This window comes from Alosa pseudoharengus, unplaced genomic scaffold, assembly GCF_046254945.1.
Source record: "Alosa pseudoharengus isolate Yale_2024_CS ecotype anadromous, Long Island Sound unplaced genomic scaffold, YU_APseudo_1.1 YU_APseudo_1.1_scf_11, whole genome shotgun sequence".
Lineage (NCBI taxonomy): Eukaryota > Metazoa > Chordata > Actinopteri > Clupeiformes > Clupeidae > Alosa > Alosa pseudoharengus.
The window spans coordinates 40000640-40027621 of record NW_027468576.1 but is presented as its reverse complement, the minus strand read 5'-3'; the positions used below and the strand labels follow the sequence as shown (position 1 = coordinate 40027621).

The 26982-nt window shown below is 46.0% G+C and overlaps 3 protein-coding genes across 3 annotated transcripts in view; 1 reads left to right on the top strand and 2 right to left on the bottom strand.

Annotated features, from left to right (window-relative positions):
• Window positions 1-5766: 5766 nt before the first annotated feature.
• Window positions 5767-10548, bottom strand: LOC143117445 (zinc transporter ZIP3-like). The gene is made up of 3 exons (XM_076279164.1): window positions 10471-10548; window positions 9032-9370; window positions 5767-8359 (listed from the first exon to the last, which is right to left on the bottom strand). The coding sequence occupies exons 2-3, from the start codon at window positions 9236-9238 to the stop codon at window positions 7622-7624; spliced, it is 945 nt and encodes a 314-aa protein (XP_076135279.1). The 5' UTR covers window positions 9239-9370; window positions 10471-10548; the 3' UTR covers window positions 5767-7621.
• Window positions 10549-11048: 500 nt separating this feature from the next.
• On the bottom strand, window positions 11049-19754 carry sgta (small glutamine rich tetratricopeptide repeat co-chaperone alpha). The gene is made up of 12 exons (XM_076279163.1): window positions 19683-19754; window positions 18501-18649; window positions 18314-18417; window positions 18131-18221; window positions 17252-17351; window positions 17023-17127; window positions 16781-16919; window positions 16610-16672; window positions 16468-16505; window positions 13335-13652; window positions 13071-13193; window positions 11049-11689 (listed from the first exon to the last, which is right to left on the bottom strand). The coding sequence occupies exons 2-11, from the start codon at window positions 18598-18600 to the stop codon at window positions 13082-13084; spliced, it is 1170 nt and encodes a 389-aa protein (XP_076135278.1). The 5' UTR covers window positions 18601-18649; window positions 19683-19754; the 3' UTR covers window positions 11049-11689; window positions 13071-13081.
• A 558-nt stretch (window positions 19755-20312) lies between these two features.
• Window positions 20313-26982, top strand: part of thop1 (thimet oligopeptidase 1) — a 22643-nt gene continuing 15973 nt past the window's right edge. Inside the window, exons 1-6 of the mRNA XM_076279162.1 lie at window positions 20313-20422; window positions 21512-21718; window positions 22836-22984; window positions 24604-24714; window positions 24821-24923; window positions 25279-25439. Coding sequence (XP_076135277.1) covers window positions 20410-20422; window positions 21512-21718; window positions 22836-22984; window positions 24604-24714; window positions 24821-24923; window positions 25279-25439 — 744 coding nt within the window. The 5' untranslated portion in view covers window positions 20313-20409. The remainder of the gene's footprint in view (window positions 20423-21511; window positions 21719-22835; window positions 22985-24603; window positions 24715-24820; window positions 24924-25278; window positions 25440-26982) is intronic.

Genomic DNA, 26982 nt, shown 5'->3' with positions numbered 1-26982 from the left:
TACTGTATGTGCTAATATAGCACAGTTGCACAGTTTTGAAAACGAACGTTAAGGGTTGTTTTAAGGACATGTTTGTGCATGCCTGTAGGCTGCCACTCTGAAGTAGTCAAAGACGAGTCAGAAAAGTCGAGACAGGACCCATCGTCAAAATTTCGGTGTCCACCACTCTAGTTCATTCAAAACAAACCAGAAAAGGGACTCAAAGTGCTAAATACCGGAATTATCCTTTAATATACTGTATATATACAGGATACATGTATGTGTTAATATACATTATATTTATATTATTAGTATTCATGTATGTGTTAATATATATTATATACTGTATATATTTTGTATACATGTGTTAATTATGTGTTATGGTATTTGGCAGATGCTTACAGTACAGTACTCTTACAAGCTACATACAGTATATGATATAAATATATAATATACAGACTTCTACTGTGTGTGGACTGGTAGTGATCTGGGAGGACATCCCATCTGCTCTGAGATTAGATTAGAGATTAAGAGTGGGTCCTGTCACTACTTCTCCTAGTCTTCTCCTGTCTGTTTTGTCATTTGGGATTTTGCCCTGGGTTGGGGTGGGGGCAGGTAAGGGTGGGTACCTGGGTTGGGCTGGGGGCAGGTAAGGGTGGGTACCTGGGTTGGGCTGGGGGCAGGTAAGGGTGGGTACCTGATGGGTCTGTGTGTTCCCCTCAGGGACTGGGGGCAGGCAGCGTGGCGTCACGCCTCTAATGAGATTAGGGTGCCCCAGCTCCGGCTAGCATTCCGCCCGGCACTCCCAAGGAATCCTGGGTAATGTGACGCAAACACACAAACACACACACACACACAGGAAACTGTGTTATCTTGGGTCATCTTTTGTCTGACTTCTTTGCAATGAATGAAATCTTCTGGCACTTATTGAACAAACCTAACACGATCAACATGTTTCTTATAACAGAAGTACATGAATAAATATAGTAGTAATATTTTGGCTGCACTTGACCCTTGAAAAAGAACATATTCATGCCGCTGGTATGAATATGGATCGTTCAGCGTAAGCTATAAGTACTTCCTCTCCTGTCTGTGAGAGCGTCACTGTGTTGTTCAGTAAATCCCAACCACAGTATTAAGGACCGCCATATTGAACATCAGGAAAAGAAGTGCACAAAATCATGTCTCAGTACAGACAGGTTCATGTTCACTCACAGACTCAGCAGACAGACGCTGGCGAGCGGGATGACGGTGGTGCGGTGCCGATTAGTGACCTGGTCCTTTTGGTCCTGTGCAGCGTCCTCCTGCTCCAGATCACTGTCCAACTGGGGCCGGACTCGATGGCGCTAATCCAGCCCAGTCCTAATCTCACGCAGGTGACGAGCAGATTGATTTCAGGACGGGGTGTCATGTGACCCTGGTGGTGCCGTGCGGGGGGTGAAGAGGGCTAAGCCTAGTCTCACTCACAGCAGCACTTGACACCAGATCCTCGCTTTGTCACTCACTCAGGATCTGATACGAGATCTTCGCTTGATACCAGATACTCGCTTTGTCACTCACTCAGGATCTGATACGAGATCCTCGCTTGATACCAGATACTCGCTTTGTCACTCACTCAGGAGTTAAAAGATCTGCCGATCTGACACACATCCAGGCTGGATCCTACAAGTTGAAAAGCATAACCAGCAACAGCAATATTTCTGTACATACATATTTCTATGTCATACTTATTTTATTCCGGATCCAATCAGAAGACATGGTGTACATAGGAATGTGTGTGTTCATAGGAATGTGTGTGTGTGTGTACATTTTTTGTTATTCATGAAGGCCTACATGTACGCAGACTATGCACACATACTTTGCTGTGCTTACTTGATAAACAGGACCATCAGCAGGACCATGCTGTTAAGACTGCATGAGGGAAAGACTCTGCATGAGGTAAATGACTCTGCATGAGGGAAATGACTCTGCATGAGGGAAATGACTCTTCATTGCAAGTTCACTAACATCTGAGTACCTGTTGCATTTGGTTAAGAATATCACATCATAAGTAGTTATCCTCCAACATAGTGTAACGATTTGATAGCGACACACACAGTTGTCCAATCAAAAGGTTTATTAGCTGAGAACGAGAGTAAGGACACAGACAGAGAACACAATACACACGGGGCAGGTCAAGCAGACACACACACTACACATACAGGGGAGGACGCAGCCCCCCACACAAAAAGGATCACACACGAGGGAGAACTAAAAGGGAAACATGTTACAACAAAGACGCTAAAATTACACTCAAAACTAAGGAGAAATACAGACATAAACCCCCCAATTGTTCGCTCTCGTATCTCAGGATGCCCTGCGCGGGAGAACGCTAACACTGTCTTTTGCGCCGACGTTACATAGCTCCCCCAACAAGCCATTGCCATCCTCGGCAATGACCACGAGGTAGCCACATGCTAGCGTCGGCGAGCGTCGCCCGCCACTCAGTTCAGTGCGACACGTGGGGTGCACGAGCCGCAGGAGCTCACTCAACGGGGCACCACGCTGCTAGCAATCCAGTGTGGGCGTGCTAGCAGCCACGTGGCCGACCCGCTCGTCACCAGCTCCCTCTCAGCAGCCGCTCTCAGGCTGCACTTTCCGCGGCGTCACCGCGGCACTCCTCCTCTCCAGACGGGGCCCTAGGTGGCCTTTCCAACCGTCGACACTGTACCAAGCACAGGGGTTCGAGGGGGGTCAGATGAAGCTGCACCAACGCCACTCCGCTCCGTCGAGTCACCGACCAGGACAGACAGGCACCGACTCCGCAGCAACCGGACCACGCTGAGCTCTCCAGCTGCAGCTACCGTCTTCGGCGTCCCTCCTCGTGTTGCCTCCTCGCAGAGCTGTCCTGCTCTGCTCCCGGCCCGTTCCACTCCCTCACGGCCTCAGCGAAGGCACGACCCCCGAGATGGCCATGCTATCGAACTCCACACCACAAACTTTTTTCAAAAGGCGCCGGCCAACAGGCCAACTAGAACGGGCGCCCACACAGCACGGTGCCTCTCACACGCACCCAAACGTTTTTAAAGTTCAGAGGGCCTTTCCATCGAAGCTGCCCCACCGTCGTGAGTTCGCTGCCCTCAGCGGCTCCGCCAACCGTCCATCGTCTAAGAACCTCTTCCTCACCGCACTCCCTCGGCTCTGCTCACGCGTCGCGGCTCACCGTGGAGTCAGCGCCCAGGCCAGCGTCGTCTTCACCGCGACCGCTTCTTCCGGCCAGATCTCCTCCCATGGCAGCAGGCAGGTCCCGGCGACAGCTCCTCTCCTCCGGCGGCAGTAACGATAGAAGGCCTCAAGCTCCTTAGCAACCCTTACAAGGGCTCTCTCTGGATCCTCTTGCGTGGGCCTCCACCCAGTGGTATGGTCTCCCACTCCCAGCTTCTCTCACTGAGCGGAGGCCATGTTCGAAAGTCGCTTCTGACACCAATGTAACGATTTGATAGCGACACACAGTTGTCCAATCAAAAGGTTTATTAGCTGAGAACGAGAGTAAGGACACAGACAGAGAACACAATACACACGGGGCAGGTCAAGCAGACACACACACTACACATACAGGGGAGGACGCAGCCCCCCACACAAAAAGGATCACACACGAGGGAGAACTAAAAGGGAAACATGTTACAATAAAGACGCTAAAATTACACTCAAAACTAAGGAGAAATACAGACATAAACCCCCCAAATGTTCGCTCTCGTATCCCAGGATGCCCTGCGCGGGAGAACGCTAACACTGTCTTTTGCGCCGACGTTACAATAGATCCGTTATGTTGGTATGAGCACACTGCTCATCCTCCCCTGAGATCTTTGCCTGATCTTCCTGCACAAGACGTCGGTTTATTTGCTGCGTTTGTGTTCTGTCAAAGGTGTTATAAGAGGTATTCACCTTTTCACTGACGGGGCATTGGCTAAACCATCACTAAGTCTTTAGTAGTTTGAAAGTCTTTGTAAACCTAAGGGCAGTGGTTAGCTGGATTCAAGTGAAAAGATCAGATTGTACATTAATTGATTTCTCATTTCAGTGTCTCTAATATGAACATCCAAGTGCAATGTGATATGACCCATCAAGCTCACCAAAACATAACCAGCTCTATGACACCAGTGTCAGGTGAACAGGCTCTATGACGCCAGTGTCAGGTGAACAGGCTCTGTGATGCCAGTGTCAGGTGAACAGGCTCTGTGATGCCAGTGTCAGGTGAACAGGCTCTATGACGCGTGTGTCAGGTGAACAGGCCCTATGACGCCTGTGTCAGGTGAACAGGCTCTATGACGCGTGTGCGTCTGTGTGTGTGTCATTGCCAGGTCGCCTCCAGTTCTCCGTAGTCTAGTGCTCACCCTGGTATTGCTCCGCTTCCGCCTGCGGTGCCAGGATCAGACGTGCGTTCCATGTGGCGTAAGTGGCGCTAATCAGACGCGTGCCATGTGGCGTAATCTCACCAGCCTCCCTCCAGCATCCCAAATACAAGATTAGATTATGATAGTGGTGCTTTGTGCACTCACTGCTAGAGCTGTTTTCACATTGGAAGGTAAAAGTGTATTATACAGTATGATGTCTCCATACATATGAATTGTCAAACCCAGATGGGTATTACTAGGTGCTGCCAGTCCACAGCCATTATGTTTATTGTGGTCCGGAAATATTCTATTCCTATGGAGAGCTGTAGGTGTGGTTGGCCAAGACATGCTGAGGAGGAGATAAGGGGAGTAATTCGATCAGATGGTGGCTCATGGCGATGTGGGACCAAACCTGCCAGGGGGAGGAGACCAGGCCGTAAAGACCCTCGGAACCCTCGGAGGTGAGACCAGACCACAAAGACCCTCGGAGGTGAGACCAGACCACAAAGACCCTGGGAACCCTCGGAGGTGAGGCCTCTTCCATTTTCTACGGGTTTCCTCCATTGCATCCACATTACATCTGGTAACAGCTGGACATAAAGAGCTGGTTTCTTGGACATGGACTAAGCCTAGTACAAGACTAAAGCCTCTATGCAGAGGAGACCTTCATTAAAATTCTCTTGTAGTCCAGGACGTCTTAAACTATGTGTGGGAAATCTGCCTTAAATTAAACATCTTTTCAACCCTGTCAACAGCAGCCATGTTGTCAAAAGTATTTAAAACAAAAATGCTGCTTTGCCTTCATAAGGCAGTCATGGACTAAAACCCACAAGTGAATGGCCTGACAGTTTGGAAGGAGCAATAATTAGGCCAAACATGCAGTTCTCAAATAGTTTTCCTGGGATTACAGGGAATGCCTGAGTCAATGCTGTCTCTCAAGGCTAGCTAGAATGGCTCCTTCAGAATTCAGAATATTAGGCCTGTTATCAATGATGTCAAAACACATTATGTCATGACTACAATTTTGGATGATGGATGCATATTTTGTATTTTTATATGTAGGTTTTTGCTTTCTTGATTCTACTAATATTACATTGAATTTGATTTGTAAAGGGTCTTTGTAAACTCCCTTTGGTTACACTTTACTTGACAGTGTCGACATAAGAGTGACATGACACTGTCATGAACGTGTCATAAACAAGTCAAACGTTTATGACATAACGCTTCTGTCATTAAGTGTCATTCGTTTTTTGTCATTACAAGTTAGGGTTAGGTTTAGGGTTAGGATTAGGGTTAAAGATTAGGATTAGGGTTAATGTGTCATGAGAGTGTCATGTCACTTTCATGTCAATACTGTCAAGTAAAGTGTTATCCTTTTCTGTCATAATTATGAAAGTGGACATAAACAACATGCTGGAATACAATTAATATTTTATTTATGTATACAGACAATAATTATAATATTTTACACTTCATTTATGAACCCAGTTGGATATAAAATATGACTTTTTAAATATAACAAAACCAAGACATCCTTCAAATAATATTCTTCAAACCTTAAATATTTGGTTGATTTGCACTTTGTAACAGTTAAATTATAATTAAATTTCTCTGTAAATAAAGGAATAAAGGAAGGAATCCCATCTCTGACACTGTATAGGCCCCGGGTACAGTGGTATAGGCCGTGGGATTGAGTAGAGTTGGGTGGCAAAACATGAATCAGCTGGCTTACTGTAAGACAAAACTGACATTTAACTATTAAAGTAACAATAGCAATGAGAAGTAACTAAAGATCCCTATTTTCCTGAAACAGTCCTAGATAGCAGACATACAGTGGAGTCAATCAAAACAAAGCTGATCAAACAACATAAAAGCCCAAATAATCGTACAATGTGCTCACTTACAAAAATAATAAAGTTACACAAATGTGTCATATTTTTATGATCAAGGATCGGAAATTATCGGAAATTGTAGTCTTCTGTCACTTTCAAAGTGAACAACTTTAACTAGAGGCTCCTGCCACTACGTGGTTATGTAAGGGGACCTCTGCAGACGAGCTGGATCTACTGTCACTGGCATTACGCTAGCATTCTATATCCTTATACAGCATTCATATATCCTTATAGAAACTCTAGCCAGCGTACAGCATTTATATATCCTTATAAACTCCACATAACTCTATATTAACACGGCACAATACACTTTAAAAACCAAAGCAGACTTTCCCCTATCTATACATACATACATACATACATACATAGCAGGGAGCTTTGACAGTGTGACTGGCTTTCATTAACAGTGTATTACAGAGAGCTGTAGCTCAAGTAACGGAACCCCTTCAGTCACATTTAATAGTAAAAGGCGTGACCTGAGCAGATTGATTGTAACAGATTGCATGGCAAAGTTACCAATCGATTCCTGCGGTTCAAGTTGAGTTTTCTGGCGGATAAATTTAGTGTGCTTTCCTGCTAATAGGCACATCCAATCATATCTGAAGGACTATTGATGAACTAAGTTTTCTGCTGTAATCTGAGCAACACATTAGGACAGTACTGTAGATTATCCACATTTTTAACATACATCAATAACAGTGCACAGTATGCTAAAAGATGGCTATTACACTTCTCCCTATGCTAGAGTTCTAGTGCTCTGCAACAGTAGACCATCGACCACCTCATAAATGCTTCTTTACAGGCCCACACATGAATGCACGTTATGTGCCAGTTATGTACTCCATACACCTGCAGAGTTCTTCTTAGATGTGCCCTCTCCTGCAAGGGTTCCTGCAGAGTTCTTCTTAGATGTGGCCTCTCCTGCAAGGGTTCCTGCAGAGTTCTTCTTAGATGTGGCCTCTCCTGCAAGGGTTCCTGCAGAGTTCTTCTTAGATGTGGCCTCTCCTGCAAGGGTTCCTGCAGAGTTCTCCTGTAGAGTTCTTCTCAGATATGCCCTCTCCTGCAAGGGTTTCAGTGTTTGACTTTTGTAAACAAACAGCATGTTAGAAAAGAGTGAATAGAGAAGATAGTGTGTGACGTGGCTTCCTTCATGACACATCATTAGGCCAACTTCATACTGGAGCAGACACAGCAGGCAAGGGGGGGTCATAGGGGTCATAGGGGTCATAGGGGTCAAATCTCCTCTCTGACCGCCTCACTCCATCCTTGGTTAATTTAAAGAGGCCAGCTGCCTTGCGGTAACACCAACAAGTATTTCCTTTGGATGTGCTGGTGTGTGTGTGTGTGTGTGTGTGCGTGCGTGCGTGCGCGCGTGCTTCACCACTTGATGAAGACGAGGCCTGCCAGGATGCCGTAGCCCAGGATGAGGAAGAGCACCTTGAGCAGCCGGTCGTGTTTGTCCTCCAGCTCGCGCGACAGGATCTCGAAGAAGGTGATGAAGAGGAAGGTCCCGGCCGCCATGCCCTGCAGCACCACTGACACGATGCTGCCCGCCAGGTTCTGCGCCGTCTCGATGCCCATGCCCAGTCCGATGCCCACCGGGATCATCAGGCTCACCGTCACCGCCAGCTTGGTGGCGTCCCGCATGGGCAGCCCGGCCTTGGCCACGCTGACCCCCAGCGCCACCGCCGCCAGCGTCTCGTGGACGGCCACGCCGATGAAGAGGCTGCCCAGCTTGGCGCCGTCCTCCTGAAGGCCCAGCGCGAGGCCCTCGAACACGGAGTGGGCGGAGAGCGCCAGGACCAGGCTGGCCAGGCGCAGGGGGCCGGCACGGGCCAGCTCGGCTGGACTGAAGTGCCCGTGGTGGTGGTGCCCGGGTCCCGCCGCTGCCCCCCCGCGGGGCGGGGCGATGAAGGGCGTGTCGTACTCCGAGTCGCTGCCGGCCTCTGAGCCGCCCGCGTTGAACGTCTCCAGGTCGATGAAAGACGGCCGCTCCTTCCGGAAGGTCAGAACAGCCTGCTCGACGAACACGGTGAGGAAGAAGCCGAGCATCATCATGGTCTCGGCCAGAGGGTAGTCCGTGCTGACCTTCACCACCTTCAGCACCTCCTCCACCTGGAGGGTTCAATGGATGTATACTAATTACATTTACATTACTAACTAATGGATGTATAGTAATGACATATGCATTACTAACTAATGTGTGCAATGTAGGTAGGTACTAATGACATATCCATTACTAACTAATGGGTGTATAGTAATGACATATCCATTACTAACTAATGGGTGCAATAGATACTGATTACATACACATTAACTTACTAATGTATGAACAACTGGGGCAGCCGTGGCCTACTGGTTAGCGCTTCGGACTTGTAACCGGAGGATTGCCGGTTCGAAGCCCGACCAGTAGGCACGGCTGAAGTGCCCTTGAGCAAGGCACCTAACCCCCGAGCGCCGCTGTTGTTGCAGGCAGCTCACTGCGCCGGGATTAGTGTGTGCTTCACCTCACTGTGTGTTCACTGTGTGCTGAGTGTGTTTCACTAATTCACGGATTGGGATAAATGCAAAGACCAAATTTCCCTCACGGGATCAAAAGAGTATTTATATAGTTAACTAATTACATATTACTAAATAAATGACATTAATTACATATACATTACTGAATAAATATCTTTTCTTTAACCGTTATCCATGTGTGGTCTTTGTGAACCTTCCGAACCTCCTTTAAACGCGCTGGTCAGTTAAAGAGTTTTAAACGCGCTGGTCAGTCCTCTGTGAACCCACCTTCTCCCTGACCGCCGGCAGCAGAGCGTTGAAGCAGGTGGCCAGGAAGACTCCGCCTCCGAAGGCGTTGCTAAAGGCCACGGCTCTCCGGTACCGCTGGGCCTTCTCGCTGTCCACTCGCATCACCCTCACCGGCACCAGAATGCCCCCGAGCATGAGCGCAAACACACCCAGCAGGCACAGGATCTTAGCTACCACCATCTCCATGGTAACACGCTAGTAGTGGCCACGGTCAGGAGACTCTGTTGCTCTGCAAGACGCTTAGTTCACCGCCACTGGCCAGTACTGTCATCTCCACTCTCCTCCTTTGATGTACACAGACGACATCCCAGCTTCAGCCTACAAAGCATAGTTCATAAGATAGTTCATTAAGATCAAACTCTACCATCATATGTTGATGACACATTCTCATTTTCAACCTGTTTACAGTAATCATTTCACAGAATGTCTTTCTCTGTAGTTCTGCCTTTGTAAACACAAGTTTTGAGACTGCATATAGAGATATATTAATCAGACAAGTTATATCATGATATTAGCATGTGCCTCTCTCAAAAAGATATACACTTTCTCACACCTGCTGATGAGCTCAGGGTCGCCTTGGCTTTCAGTGCAGGTTATTAGTCACGGTTCTCTAACGAGCTAGGTTAATAAATGGCTCGACCACAGATGTGAGAGGAAATAACGTGTCAGCTTGTAACGTTACCATTTTGTTCATCACTACTAACCAGTGTTTCCCATACATTGACTTATTTGTGGCGGCCCACCACAATATCAACATTGACCACCACACAATGATTTTCCAGGTTGTACTAAATTGTGCTTAAAGCTGATTAGCATCATAACCATGCTGCGCTAAATTTGTTAAAAACTGTTGCATTCAAGTTAATTCTGCAAACCTACCACCACAAATAGAATTCCATTCTGTGGGAAACACTGACTAACTCTGCTAACCAGCATGGAGACATTAATAACATTAGATTCGTTGAGATGAACGTAAATACAATCAAATATATGTCCAGTTCAATACAGTGCATCATAGCTACGTTTGCAATTTCCTCCTCGTTAAGACAACACGGAAACAAGAAGCTAAAATCTGATAACGCTAGGTTAGCTAGCTAAACATCTGTTTACGAGTTAGCAATAGTGGCTCTGGTGGTATAAACACAAATAACGGGGGTTAACCGCAATAGTGACTGAACAGCTTGGGCGAATTTTCAACTAAGAAATTGCTTGCTAACTCAAGCTGATGTAAACAGAGGCTGTTCACCTGTGATAGCATGCTAGTAAACTAGTAGGTATTTAGTCGTCATCAGCGCATCTTATTTTCAAACATTAACGTTAATCTTTTCACATTTAACGTTGCCACACCACGCTGCAGCTAACTCCTTAGATATAATGTGTATTTAGAAATGTTGTACATCGAAACATGGTTAATCTACCTGTTTCTTCCTCCTCGGATACTTGGAAACGCTGTTGCACCTGTCCTGTCAGCCTTGTGCAGCCAGTCAGCGATGGAGGATGTGACGCAGAATGCCAAAATAAGAGGTCGGTGTAGAATGCTGCTTGTAGCCACATCAGTGTGCATGATCAGATTCAGGTAAGTTCCCAGTTTAAAAAGAATGATTAATTCATTCATTTCTATCTAAATTAAATTAAATTCCATTTTAACAGATCATATTTTTATTTTTAATACTAGAACATGTTTCATTCTAGTCAGCAGTGACTGCTACTGCCGCTTTGGTGCATTGATAAAAGTTGTTATTCAGTGACATACAGACACTTTTGATTTCGCTCATTAATATTAGTCCGTCTGATTACTAGGTCATTAGACAGCAGTGAAAAGACAAAGAAATCACTTCAGTCAAATATTGCAATGACAATAAAACGACTGTGGCGTGGTAGCCAATGCACAATAGGTCTAGTAATGCGAGTTATACTGTACAGCCGTGCCATGTGCTCGACAATGAAGAAATGTACAGCATTGTTTCAAAATGAACAGACCCTTCAGTTCACGATGTAAAATGTCCAATTTATTTTATTCAAAATGACAGTATTTTGGGACAAAGAAAAAGAGGGGCAGTTGTCACATGTTGATATACTTTCATAAAACTGTCACAATTGGACTCCAACTGTGCAATATTAACACACTGCTTCAGAGAAGAACAAAATAACCTTCAAATGAGATGACAATACTTTAATCTTATGTGGCATTCCACGTTACATTGGCTCCCCGGTCCCACGCCATGTCACCCCCCTTTAGTACAGAACAGTGTCTGTTCCCCAGCTTCCCCGGCAGCCTAAGATGGGGCTCCTTAGCAGTCTACAAATCACTCCCTTGCAGATCATTCCTTCCGATATGACAAGGTTCAATGGCAAATGTTAGTAGCCCCATGTTATATTCATATACACACAGCAGGTGCTACAGTGAGGGTGTCTGAGTGAGGTGCTCGGATCCAGCTGCAGTCCAGACACCTGAAACTAGATCTGTCATTCCTACGTGATTCAATGGGCAGGACTGGAGAAGTCAAAGACTGGGGTCAGGCGTGCTCTTTTATCCTCCTGTCATAAACCACATGGTTTATCCCTGGGGTAGCAAGAATTATACAAATAAAAAAAACGGACAGTCTGTCTTCTGGAGTCCTTGCACAAGCCATTCACCTTTAAAAAGCAAAGAACAGGACCAGGTTAGTAGCACGTAGACCAACCCCCAAACCAATAATGTACTGTGATATAAAAACTGCTTATGTTATGCCATTTGGCAGATGCTTTTGTCCAAAACAATGTACTGTGATATAAAAACTGCTTATGTTATGGCATTTGGCAGATGCTTTTGTCCAAAGCGACCTAGAGTATACACTACATGAGTTAAAAAATAATAGTTTCAAATAAAGTTTGAAAGTCTACATTAAGCATAATAGTAATATTAATACTAACAATGACAACAATATCAATAGTTTAATACTTAAGTTTGACTGCTGTCACTGCAGTGGTGATGGCATTAAGGAGGAGATGAAGCTACAATGAAGGCCACATCCAAAATGAGGCCACAAAAACAACCAGAGGGGAATTTAAGTGGGTAATAATAATTAAAAGTGTCAACTGCTCTTGAATTTTCAGTAACACTTTATTTTAAGGGGTCCTTGTTGCAGGGTATATACATAATGAAGTACAGTGTAACAACCTATGTAACAATATGTAATATCACATATTTATGTTGTCAATGCATATATTATATGTAATATCACATACTTGTGTTGTCCATGCATAATGTATGTTTGTGTACCTACAGACTATTAATGCATGTGTAATAAGAAGTGCTTGTTACAATACTTTGCCAGAGTGGCCTCTCTGTTTGGGGGAAGGAGAAAAAGTGGCTCTGGGGTGAAGTTTGGGACTCTTGTCACCCCAACATTAAAGCGCAACTCCGGTTGTGTCGATGCACTGGAACAAGGACCCCTTAACATTTTCAAAAGTACCCAGACAATGCTAGTTGGGGTTTTAGGACCACAGCAGTGAACAAGTGACAAGGGAGGGGCTAGTGAGGGCTCACCTGTGAAGGGAGGGGCTAGTGAGGGCTCACCTGTGAAGGGAGGGGCTAGTGAGGTGCTCACCTGTGAAGGGAGGGGCTAGTGAGGGCTCACCTGTGAAGGGAGGGGCTAGTGAGGGCTCACCTGTGAGGTGGGAGGGGCTAGTGAGGGCTCACCTGTGAAAGGAGGGACTAGTGAGGTGCTCACCTGTGAAAGGAGGGGCTAGTGAGGGCTCACCTGTGAAGGGAGGGGCTAGTGAGGTGCTCACCTGTGAAGGGAGGGGCTAGTGAGGGCTCACCTGTGAAGGGAGGGGCTAGTGAGGTGCTCACCTGTGAAGGGAGGGGCTTGTGAGGGCTCACCTGTGAGGTGGTCAAGGCTAGTGAGGTGCTCACCTGTGAAGGGAGGGGCTGGTGAGGGCTCACCTGTGAAGGGAGGGGCTAGTGAGGGCTCACCTGTAAAGGGAGGGGCTAGTGAGGGCTCACCTGTAAAGGGAGGGGCTAGTGAGGGCTCACCTGTGAGGTGGTCAAGGCTGGTCGTCATTGCTGGAGCTGGGCGGCCGACTGCGCATCTGACTCCGCAGCATCTCAATCAGCTCTGGGTTCTGTTGCTGCATCTGCTGGGCAAACTGCTGGCCTCTGTCACACACACACACACACACACACACACACACAAAATCAGACTAAAGCAAGACTTGCTTAGCAGGATCACAAGTCAGTCAGTCAGACAGCGTCTTCTGATGCCCAATGAAAACAAGTCAGTACTTAAATGGGACTCACGCCTGGATGAGTCCCGAGAGGTCGTTGGGACCCGCTCCTCCTGCTGCTGTTGCTCCTCCTCCTAGTCCTCCTCCTAGTCCTCCTCCTAGGCCTCCTCCTAGGCCTCCTCCTAGTCCTCCTCCTAGGCCTCCTCCTAGGCCTCCTAGTCCTCCTCCAAGGCCTCCGAGTCCGGCGCCAAGTCCGGCTCCTGGTGCTGCCTCCGGTCCAGCTCCTGGTACTGCGCTTGGTACTGCGCCTGGTACTGCGCTTGGTACCGCTCCAGGTGCTCCAGGTGCTCCGGGTGCTCCAGCATAGGCTCCAGACATCATCCCAGACACCCTGATCAACGCAAGACACCCTGATCAACACAAGACATCATCCCAGACACCCTGATCAACGCAAGACACCCTGATCAACACAAGACATCATCCCAGACACCCTGATCAACGCAAGACACCCTGATCAACACAAGACATCATCCCAGACACCCTGATCAACGCAAGACACCCTGATCAACACAAGACATCATCCCAGACACCCTGATCAACGCAAGACACCCTGATCAACACAATACATCATCCCAGACACCCTGATCAACACAATACATCATCCTAGACACCCTGATCAACACAAGATACTATGGTTGATGATGTGTACAGTAAAACGTTGCGATATGTGTGTGTTTGTGTGTGTGTGTGTGTGTGTGTGGGGGGGGGGGGGGTTAAATATTGCCATATGTCTGTACAGAAATGACATAGCCATTCTGATCAACACATCATCCCAGATACCCTGATGCCATAGCCATTCTGATCAACAAATCATCCCAGATACCCTGATCAACACAAGACATCATGTCAGATACCCAGATCATTACAGGACAGATGGAATAATTACGAAAAAATGTACAGAAACTTAGTGTCAATGTATCGATAACTTATCACCAGCAGAACAGCTGCCATGTAGTGCCATCTCAATTCTTTTTTTTTAACCCCTACTCAGCAGCGGCTTTAAATAAGACTAGCAAGTTGTAAAAAGCAATTGAGTTCAATAGTACTGGTGTCCTCACAAATAGATATTATGAAAGAGAGGCCATGCAAGCCAGATGTAAGCTACAATTCTATGGCAAGCCATCATGAGAGCCACACAAATCCACCACAAGTCAGATGTAAACAACTGAATTACAATAAGCATTACTAAGTATGTGCAAGAGAACACTAATTTACACTCTAACAGTTAGTGTTGTCACGATACCAAAATTATGACTTCGATACGATACCTGCCATAAATATCACGATGCTCGATACTAAAACGATACTACGGCGAAATCCTAAGATATCTGGAGAAGAAAGGACTCATACCTCCTCCAAGTGTATTGAGTCATTTGTGTTGAATTTGGTGCACTTTTGTAGTGTGTAGGTCAATTCTGGGTTCTAAACTTCCTACATAATTATTATTTTTTTATAGTCAGTAAAATAGTAGGCCTACTTTGCGTGATTAAGTCCTTTATTGTTTGTTATAGTTCATTTACATTGTGTTGTGGCAATAAAGTAGCTTTAAATAGCCAAACTAGGCTACATCAAGGTCAGTGTTAAAATTACTGCATGCAAATCACTGAATGCTATGCAGAGGGGCCTAATCTTTAGGCCATCTGATGTACAGTATAGGCTACCCTAGGCCTTCCCGTGTTCATGGGATTTCTTTGACAGTTGCAAAGGGGAAAATGTGAGGATAGTCTTCTTTGTGCCCAGTGTACAAGTACGACGTTCCAACCACTCAGGTCTTCGTCAGATAGGCCTACACCATTACCTGTTGCAATATATCTGTGTGCATTCCTACATTACGTCTATTTCTTTGATAACATGATTTGCTACCACGTACTGTAACAATAAGCCGCTATTATTATTAGGACTCAACACGCTTTGGTGGTGTTATGCTGTGGGCTTTAATTAGCGCATTTCGGGTAGCCTATCCTACATCTGGGCAATAATTATTGAACAAATTGCAGTCTACATGCCATGACAAATATTACCAGTAGTAGGCTGCTACTGACCGAACATGAAATAGATCGTTTACAAGTTATGGTAATGTTATTCTGGCGTGAACATTGCGCTTTCATCGCGTTAGCACCCTTGATTACAGCTCGTTATGTCTCGTCAAAATGATTACAGCTCTGTCTCGTCAAAATTCATTGATGAAGGAAGGTTCGCTTTATCCCAGAGAACCATACTCGTTTCACTTAGGCTAGACTAAAACATAAGAGAAGAACGGCACTAACCATGTAGTCGTGTTTTCTATAGCATATTCGTTAACCTGTCGTTCTTTGAACTCTTTAAAAATGTTGGGATATATCTGCGAGGTGTTTAGCCAAGTTCCATGCGTAGCCTACTGCTTTTAAATGACTTTGTGTACCTGATGGCTTGGATGTATCCGAAATAGAAATAGCACACCTTTTGTTTTATCCACAAGGCCTAGAACTGTCGGCAAAGAACTATGTTGACGTTGGCTGCGCACTCACTCACTCAGAGCTGCCTGCTTGACACGCCCACTTGCCTAGATGCGTGCAAGGAGCAGTGGGAGCAGCAGTTGACACAGACACAGAACGTTATTATTTTAATAAAGTATCGATTCTAAAAACGTCTGAAATCGTATCGTTTTTTGCGTGAAGGCATCGCGATACCTTTTTAGTATCGATACACCGTGCAACACTACTAACAGTAGCACAACAGTCCAAGTCCCTACACTAGGTGGCCATATTGTAACGCCTTTTGGGCACTTAATATCGGGCATCTATTTCGGCAGAAATGCGCGTGTGCAAGGCATCGCGACACAAATCTTGCTCCAGCGGCGAGATCACAACACATGATTGGCACGATGTATTCACAACACCCCACATGATTGGCACAATGTATTCACATGACCACTTTTTTTCCACGGAAGGGGCGGGATACGCGTAGATAACGTAACTGCCATATTGCCGTTCCAAACTAACCCTATGCATTTCTATTTCCAAGTCTCTGGTTTAGGCAACAGTCTGAGTTTAGTTATGTTACACCAAAAGCAACCTAATTCCACCTTACTTTACTTGAACCAAACAAATGTCAAAGTGCACTAACCAGAGGACAGAGGAGATGAAAACAGCATCCGTATTACTCACAGTTGTTGAACTTGAGGATTATTCATCAGATTTGATGCCTAATGGGGAAAAAAAGGCAGTTTGTTTCAGTTAACATTTCAAGTCATAGGTCTGAATGATCCAACCTAATTTTGTAGAAGTAAGTCCAAGATGTCACCCTCACCATGTTCATGAATCCAGGATTACTGAGAAGGCCGGCTAGGTCCACTCCAGCCATTCCCCCTGTCTGGAGAAGATAAGCGCGGACAGTGAGAAGCGCTGACGAGGCAGATTTGAATGCTCGGATAATACTCATGGTTTAACGGACATTACAGATGTCACACCAAACACCTACTGGACTTGGGGTCTCTTTCATCTTCTGTTCTGCTATTTTCAAGTTGGATTTGTACGTGTCGTTGTCCGGGTCCAGCTCCAGTGCTTTCTTGTAATAGCTAACAGCCTCTGTGTGTTTGTTTAAACTTGCCAGCGCCAGCCTGTAATTGAACAAGACCACTGGCTTATGTCACATCCGTGCACCTTAGCGCGAGTCACAGCACCAGTCACATAAAAAAGAAAGATGTGGTAAAGCATAAGTACCCCATTCTCCCGTGGGCTTTGCTGTAGTTGGGATCAATCCCAATGGCTTGTTCACAGTCTTGCACAGCTCCGGCATAGTTTCCCAACTTACTATATGCAGCAGCCCTGTCAAATAATTCAACTATGCAATATTACAGACCAAACATATTCTACAGCAATGGCAATCTGTGCAAAGGCAAGATAGCATGACTGAAGCCAAACTTATGAGGGTAAAAGTGTCAGTCTATACCTGTTGCAATAGTAAACAGCATTTTCAGGGTTAAGTGCGATAGCCTTTGAGTAGAACTCCACAGCGGCGCCGAAATTCTCTACTTTCATTTGGTCGTTACCTGTAACAACATACAATGCACTACATCAGTGACATCATGACTTATTGTTCCCCCTGTGACAACATACAACACTACATCAGTGACATCATGACTTATTGTTCCCCCTGTGACAACATACAACACTACATCAGTGACATCATGACTTATTGTTCCCCCGGTAACAGCATCTATCCGAAGAATCACTGACACTGGCAGATGGTGACTCACTCAAGCCAAGACTAGGCTATTTATACAGCGCATTTCATACACGGGGTAATTCAATGTGCTTTATATAAACAAAAGCAAAGAATAACAGTAAATAAAAGTATGAAAGGACAATATTGTTTTAAAGTAAATATTAATGTAGTAAAGTACATAAAATACAGCAATTAAAGACATAGAAGACACAATGTAGAATATTTAAAAGACAGAGTGTATAACAACGTACGGTTACTGGAACACAGGCAACAACTTCACCTTCTGCTTCCTCACCTCCCCAGTTCTACTGATGCACTAAATTTAGTAATAGATCAGCTAAACCAAACTCACTGATCAGCTAAACCAAACTCTCTGATCAGCTAAACCAAACTCACTGCTCAGGTGATCTCACAGCTCTGATCAGCTAAACCAAACTCACTGATCAGCTAAACCAAACTCACTGCTCAGGTGATCTAACAGCTCTGATCAGCTAAACCAAACTCACTGCTCAGGTCATCTCACAGCTCTGATCAGCTAAACCAAACTCACTGATCAGCTAAACCAAACTCAGTGATCAGGTGATCTCACAGCTCAGCCCATACCTTCAGTTTTGAGTTGCTCAGCTTCTGCAATCTGCTCGGCTGAAGGAGAGTGTACCCTTGAGTTGTTTTTCGCTTGGGAGGCATTAGGATACTGCAAGTAAAAGGTAAGAGAGGCACTTGTAACACTTGTACACAAATGCACAAAAATTATACGTAACAGAATGTTGGGTTGTTATTACACACCTTTGCTGTGGCTGAGGCAAAGATCTCTGGTAAGGTCTGGGTGACAGCTAGACTCTGGTCCTCCGTGGAGACGCTGAAGGCCGTCTCTAGACACTGGATTGCAACTGGAACAAAGGTGTGTCAAGGGTAAACATTGGTGCGTGACCTCCAACTTGCAATCCAAAACACACACATCATATTGAAGTACCTTCTAAACTCTCCTGAGTGTCCGACGACAACCCGCCGGAGTTCACCTGGTCATGAAGGAACTGAATGATGGAGAACGCGAGACGTTTGGTATCCGTCATCTTTCTTGGAGGATGAAACCTCACAAAGTATCAAGAGTTGTGAGTACACCTGAAATGGTGACAATCAAAACAAGGCTGTAAACGACCTGTAGGACCACCTTCAGATTGCAAATAAGGCTCTGACTGGCTCATATATTGATAAATGAAAAAAGTCGTGTCAGATCCGTCGTTCTTTTATTGATATGATTGCTATTTATTTATTAGTAGCCTATTTGGCATGCCGTATACCTAGCCTCCGTTCTGACATCTTTCCGTCAATATTATTGTCAGATATTAAATGCTAAGTTAGTGGCAATAGGAGGTTGCGAGCGAAACACATTGTCAGACATTGTGGAACAGTAGACAACTTCTCTGATTAGAGAAGCATTAGGAAACGTTAGCCTGCTAGTGCTAGTTGGCTAATATTTGCAATCTAGCAAGGAAGTTCTAGAAGGCCAACTTCGCTTATCCTTACGCAACCATGGCGTTATATCTACTGTCCTTATATTATAAAAACATCAGTTAACTTATCCTCAAGCCAGACTAATGACTCCTTAAGCATGGCTATGATTACAACTAGCTAACTATGCAAGTACATGATTTGCTATGCTGCCTGAGCGCATTAGCTAGCTAGCTATGCTAGATCTAAATAGAAGCTGGATGCATCACAGAAATTTCTAGTCCTAGCTAACCCACGCCGGTGAACTTCCAAGTTAGCTAACATAGCTAGCTAGCCTGTTCTATCAAAGCACTGATACTTGGGCTGTCAGTTGAACAGAGTTCATATGAAATTATTCAGAATGGCAGATAATATTCTTAGCAAGCATACTCTCTCAAAAGCAACACGAGCTTTTTGACATTTTGATAATTTTACGAAGCTAGCCAACTTGTTTAAGCCATACCAGCTGTAATATAGTAGCTGCTACACAGCTCGCTAGTCAGCTAACAATGGTTAGTTCAAATGAGTCATTAAAAATAGCCACACTGCATCTAAGGACAAATGCGAACATTATGTATCAAAATTGTAGTGATAATGCACATATCCTAAGATAGCGAACCAGTGCGTCCCGTTAGCTTGTCATCTAACGTTACTTTTGCCTTACCAGTTGTCTTGCTGTCTCACTTCAAAGATTCCTTGCAGTATGGTGTAAACCTAAGGTGTAATATGAGAAATACGGCATGTGTGAAACGTCACATCCAGGGAGGAATTGAGTTGGCGACCCACCCAGCTAGGGCAGATTTTTCACTTATAGTTGGAGAAGTTAAAATGACAACACAGAGAAAATCATAAACATGACAAACTTGACATTGACATTCAGTGTTTCAGTCGTTGTTTTGAAAGTTATACGTATGCCGTTTGCATGTGCGACACACAACTTAGGATCTGATTTATTAGCTTTGCATCTGGTTGGCACGTTAGTTGACAGTAAGCAGTGTGTGTTTGCATGTGTGAAACAGAAAACTGAAATTCTACTAAATAAGTCTCATATTTCTGAGGAAACTATAAACTGTCACTGGCAGCATAATTTTGTTATGACGATGGTTTGTGAGTATTCCATGACTTTACATTAAATAACACTCAATGTAGATCTATACTGTGATAGAGCATGTTTCGACATCTTTATTTCTTCTTTTATTGTAAAAATGATGGCCAATTTGACTGAAGCTTGAAGATGACTGGCAAGTGTTGTGCGGAGCGGTGCGGAGGACCTTAATGTGATTGACACATACTCAGGCCTATCGTTTAGAAGAGCGTCGGAAGGTGGGGCGGTATCAGTGTTGAGGAACCGCACACAGTGGAGCACACGCTGCAACTCAGTTGTTTGAATTATGGCACCCACAGGTCAGTAACAAGGGATTTATGTAAATTTTTCCTGACCATTCTGTTACATGAACTTTAAACCGTAAAAGAGTAACACCGCAAATTGTGGCTATTATACCGATCTGTGTCACAGTGGGTTAGACAACTTTCAGGCTAACCCCTGTGAATGGTCCAGGCTAGCGGGTTAGCATGGCTAAGGTTCTACGGCTAGCTAATCAGTTGGCTAACTGTTTGCGCAACCGGAGCGATGTCGTGCGGTGTAAATGTTTGCCCCATCACTGGGTTTCTATAAGCTCCGTGGATGTATACTATGTTAACCTTCGATGTATCATTTGTCTTGCTTGTATCTTGGTTCTTGTTTTGCGAAATGTATGTGGTACTGTCAGCTAACGGCAGCCTTTCATTAACCCATTCATTCATTCACAGGACGGTGTTAATTGTGTTGATGGCTAACGTCAGCTAACTGAAATGCTTTGTCACAGCTAGTTATGTAGCTATTGTTCACAACACACATGATTTGTATTTCGTTGGTCGGAGGGAGTCCACGGCCAGCGTTGGCAAATGTAGTAAATCTGTGCCTGTCTGACAGTCCCCAGTTTGGCCATTCTAGCTCCTGCCTTAACTATCCAAACATTAGCTTTTGTTCAACTAACACGGGTGACACCAATTTACAGTATTACACTAACACTAGCGTTGGTAATATTGATTACATTTCAATATTTCTCTCCTACGGTTTCTGTGTGTTAAATGTGCACTTTGTATCCCCGTGGGTGGATGACGTGTGTAAAATGACCATTATAGACATAGGTGTCAGAAATAGTTAGTTGTGTGTAGGAAACTCAGTTAGTGCTAAGATATTTGGATTAGACTCCTCAACTATTTTCCTTTGTTAACTCCCTGATCACCTGTTATGTCATGCCCTGGCACGCAGGCACAGTATATGTTTCTTTCTTGACAAATTAGCATTAAACCCTGTAGTTTTTCTCCTGGATGTAGAAACAGGCTCCCCCCTATTCTTATCCATATATCTTATACTTATACATATATCCCTTTCCCTGCGTTTCCATATATCTTATACTTATACATATATCCCTTTCCCTGCGTTTCCAGGAGAAGTGGTGTTTGGAACGCAGACTCGTGTCTGTGCAGACAACCGTCTGCGCTGGGACCTGACCCCGGAGCAGATTCACCAGCTGTCCGACGAGCTCATCGCTAAGACCAAGCAGGTGTACGACACCGTGGGCTCCCTGGACCTGGACACGGTGACCTATGAGAACACCCTGAAGGCGCTCGCCGATGTGGAGGTTGACTACACAGGTGAGTAGAGAGGAGGGGCGTCCAATAACGAGGGGATGCTCAATAACAAGGAGACGCTCAATAATGAGGGGACGCTTAATATCAAGGGGATGTCCAATATCAAGGGGATGCTCAATAACACACCACTTGTCAAAAAACACCAAGTGCACAATATCACATACAGATGAACTTCAGTTTGACTCCAAATCTTGTGCCAGGACTTCTGAACTGATGTTAAACTGTACATTGCCACTCTCAGATATTGCACTGGCTGCATTACACCATAAATTGCATCGTAAAAATTACAGCTCTATAAAGTCAGGTGTATATTTGTCTGAAGACTTCCTCTGTGAACTATCCACTGCATTATATTGGGTGATTTTTTTACCAAATGATCTGGAAGGCACACAGAAGCCTGTGTGTGTAGTAGTAGGTGGATGCTGGCAGATGGCGAAAACAAACCTCTCGTTGCGTAACCCGTCCAGCCCACTACAACCAAACGTAGCATTTACTCTGCAGCTATTGTAAGCGGCACAGAAAATCCGAGTCAGCTGAAATTCCGTATGCAATGGTATAGACTGTTCAGCAGTTTTCTACATAAAGACTAGCTTACCCACATGCGCCTGACAATGACATTGTTCCGCAGGTGAAGCAGAGCCAGAGAGAGTAAGGTGTGTGTGTGTGTGTGTGTGTATGTGGGTGTGTGTGTGTGTGTGTGTGTGTGCTCACTGGAACACCTTTCTGCTCTCAGAAACCACACCATGTCCACACCATATTCATATAGTGCACACATTAATTTGCAAAAAATCCTTTTCAGACAGATTGTAGGACCCAGGGATTTGGGACAAATGGGTTCCCCTTTCACTGGCCTAACAGCAAGCAGCATTTGAAAAAGAGCATTGTGGTATAACAGCAAGCAGCATTTGAAAAAGAGCATTGTGGTATAACAGCAAGCAGCATTTGAAAAAGAGCATTGTGGTATAACAGCAAGCAGCATTTGAAAAAGAGCATTGTGGTATAACAGCAAGCAGCATTTGAAAAAGAGCATTGTGGTATAACAGCAAGCAGCATTTGAAAAAGAGCATTGTTTGATGGCCCTAAAAGGTGTGACTGATGCTCATACCCCCCCCCCCCCCAGTCCAGCGCAACATGCTGGACTTCCCGCAGCACGTGTCCCCCTCCAAAGAAGTGCGCACGGCCAGCACGGAGGCCGATAAGAAGCTGTCCGAGTTCGACGTGGAGATGAGCATGAGGGAGGATGTGTACCAACGCATCGTTGCCCTGGAGGTCAGAACACACCGTACACACACACACACACACTTACATCCACATCTTCTCCGCATCGTTGCCCTGGAGGTCAGAACACACCGTACACACACACACTTACATCCACATCTTCTCCGCATCGTTGCCCTGGAGGTCAGAACACACCGTACACACACACACTTACATCCACATCTTCTCCGCATCGTTGCCCTGGAGGTCAGAACACACATCGTACACACACACACACTTACATCCACATCTTCTCCGCATCGTTGCCCTGGAGGTCAGAACACACTGTACACACACACACACACTTACATCCACATCTTCTCCGCATCGTTGCCCTGGAGGTCAGAACACACCGTACACACACACACACACTTACATCCACATCTTCTCCGCATCGTTGCCCTGGAGGTCAGAACACACACCGTACACAGACACACACACACTTACATCCACATCTTCTCCGCCTGGAGGTCAGAACACACACCGTACACACACACACACACATACTTACATCCACATCTTCTCCGCCTGGAGGTCAGAACACACACCGTACACACACACCCGCTTACGTCCACATAAGTATAAGTATACAGTATATACTCTTTTGAAATTTGGTCTCTGCATTTATCCCAATCCGTGAATTAGTGAAACACACTCAGCACACAGTAAACGGTGAAGTGAAGCACACACTAATCCCGGCGCAGTGAGCTGCCTGCAACAACAGCGGCGCTCAGGGAGCAGTGAGGGGTTAGGTGCCTTGCTCAAGGGCACTTCAGCTGTGGCCTACCGGTTGGGGTTCAAACCGCCAACCCTCCGGTTACAAGTCCGAAGCACTAACCAGTAGGCCACGGCTGCCCCCACCACATCCCCACATCTTCTCCGCCTGGTGACTGGACACACTCTAAAGGCCGCTGTCACATGGTACACTGTCCTTGGGACCCCCAAAGCATGTTTCCCCAATAAACTGGGCCATATATTATACACACACACACATGCACAAACATATATGTATACATGTTTGTGTGTCTTAACAGCAAGTTTGGTCATACCACCAGTAAACTGGTATAACCAGACCCAAATTAACATTTGACATGTTTCCAATAAGCACAAAAAAGGTATGCATATCATCATCAGAAATTCAGAATGTGTTGCTTAGGAACCACACCTGTGAACATTCTATAGGTGCCATCGTTAGAAGTGTGTGTTGTGAAGTGTAATATCACCTTTCAGGAAGTGTTTCCACAGCTTCCCTTAGCTTGATAGTTGGCCAGGTTTCAAATTGAACTGGAAGAATATTTATCAGTATATTTGGTATTTATCAGTATATTTGGTATTTATCAATGTATTTTGTATTTATATGAATTCTATTGATTTATATCCACCTGTATACCTATAATTCTATTGGTTTGTATCCACCTATATACCTATAATTCTATTGGTTTGTATCCACCTGTATACCTATAATTCTATTGGTTTGTATCCACCTGTATACCTGTAATTTTATTGGTTTGTATCCACCTGAATACCTATAATTCTATTGGTTTGTATCCACCTGTATACCTGTAATTCTATTGGTTTGTATCCACCTGTATACCTGTAATTCTATTGGTTTGTCTACCTGTCCATCCCAGGGGAAACTGGAGGACGGAGACGCGTTGACCACAGAAGGGAAGCGCTACATCGAGCGACTGATGAAGCTGGGCCGAAGGAACGGCCTGCACCTGCCCAAAGAGACCCAGGACGTGAGTCAGGAACAAACACAAACAAACACGACCACAAAACAAATAAACAGATCAACACCAGCACCATGTCTCTGACTAAACCGTCTGGTGGCCAAACTTTTGACAGGAGATCAAAGCCATCAAGAAGAAGCTGAGTAACCTGTGCATCGACTTCAACAAGCACCTGAACGAGGACACCACCAGCCTGCCCTTCAGTCGTGATGAGCTGGGTAAACACTGCCCTCAGCGCAGTCTCACTCTAGTCTCAGCGCAGTCTCACTCTAGTCTCAGCGCAGTCTCACTCTAGTCTCAGCGCAGTCTCACTCTAGTCTCACAGCTCTGCTGACCTCAGCGCAGTCTCACTCTAGTCTCACAGCTCTGCTGACCTCAGCGCAGTCTCACTCTAGTCTCACAGCTCTACTGACCTCAGCGCAGTCTCACTCTAGTCTCACAGCTAGTCTCTGTGGTAATAATGATGAGCAGGAAGTGTGTCGGGCCTCAGTGTGTGACGGGGAAACTGTGTGTGTCGGGGAAACTGTGTGTGACGGGGAAACTGTGTGTGACGGGGAAACTGTGTCCCCGCAGGCGGTCTGCCGGAGGACTTCCTGAACTCGCTGGAGAAGGACTCTGACGGGAAGCTGAAGATCACGCTCAAGTACCCCCATTACTTCCCCACCATGAAGAAGTGTCACGTGCCCGACACACGCAAGCGGCTGGAGGAGGCCTTCAACTCCCGCTGCAAGGAGGCAAGCACACACACACACACACACGAACGCAAGCACACACACACACACACACGCACGAACGCAAGCACACACACACACACACACACACACACACACACACACACACACACACACACGCACGAACGCAAGCACACACACACACACACGCACGAACGCAAGCACACACACACGCACACGCACGAACGCAAGCACACATACACACACGCACACACACACACGAACGCAAGCACACACACACACACACACACACACACACACACACACACGAACGCAAGCACACACACACACACACACACACGCACGAATGCAAGCACACACACACACACACACACACACACACGAACGCAAGCACACACACACACACACACGCACGAACGCAAGCACACACACCCGCACACGCACGAACGCAAGCACGCAAGCACACATACACACACGCACACACACACACGAACTCAAGCACACACACACACACACACACGCACACACACACGCACGCACGCACACGCAAGCGGCTGGAGGAGGCCTTCAACTCCCGCTGCAAGGAGGCAAGCACACACACACACACACACACACGCACGAACGCAAGCACACACACACACACACACGCACGAACGCAAGCACACACACACACACACACACGAACGCAAGCACACACACACACACACACACACACACGCACACACACGCACGAACGCAAGCACACACACACGCACGAACGCAAACACACACACACACACACACAATCGGCTGGAGGAGGCCTTCAACTCCCGCTGCAAGGAGGCAAACACACACACACACACACGAACGCAAGCACACACACACACACACGCAAGCACACACGCACGAACGCAAGCACACACACACACACACGCACGCAAGCGGCTGGAGGAGGCCTTCAACTCCCGCTGCAAGGAGGCAAGCGCACACACACTCTCACACACACACTCTCACACACACACACACAAGCACGCGCACGCACACACACACACACACACACGCACGCACACAAGAGGCTGGAGGAGGCCTTCAACTCCCGCTGCAAGGAGGCAAACACACACACACACACACATTTATATTCACTGATATGCTGTGCCAATGGAGACCAGAACAAACGACACACCTACTTTTACACACACTTGTCATCAGCGAACCCTTCAGTTGCAGCCAGAGGTCATCAGCGAACCCTTCAGTTGCAGCCAGAGGTCATCAGCGAACCCTTCAGTTGCAGCCAGAGGTCAACAGCGAACCTTTCAGTTGCAGCCAGAGGTCATCAGCGAACCCTTCAGTTGCAGCCAGAGGTCAACAGCGAACCTTTCAGTTGCAGCCAGAGGTCATCAGCGAACCCTTCAGTTGCAGCCAGAGGTCAACAGCGAACCTTTCAGTTGCAGCCAGAGGTCATCAGCGAACCTTTCAGTTGCAGCCAGAGGTCATTTTCACATTCCAAAGGCAGCTTATCTCTAACTAAGAGTCACACTCACCTCACCAAGGCAGTGCAATGCCATGTGATAACCAGAGTTGATGCTGTTGGCTGTCCATGCTACTC

Excerpts from the sequence above, each read along its gene's own strand:
- LOC143117445 (XM_076279164.1), bottom strand. The coding sequence starts at position 9,238 with ATGGAGATGGTGGTAGCTAAGATCCTGTGCCTGCTGGGTGTGTTTGCG. Across the intron at positions 8,360-9,031 it reads TGCCGGCGGTCAGGGAGAAG|GTGGAGGAGGTGCTGAAGGT; the intron begins GTGGGTTCACAG and ends TGAACCCTCCAG.
- sgta (XM_076279163.1), bottom strand. The coding sequence starts at position 18,600 with ATGACGGATACCAAACGTCTCGCGTTCTCCATCATTCAGTTCCTTCAT. Across the intron at positions 18,418-18,500 it reads CACTCAGGAGAGTTTAGAAG|TTGCAATCCAGTGTCTAGAG; the intron begins GTACTTCAATAT and ends CCTTTGTTCCAG. Across the intron at positions 13,653-16,467 it reads AATCCTCAAGTTCAACAACT|GGTGTCTGGGATGATGTCTG; the intron begins GTGAGTAATACG and ends TGCGTTGATCAG.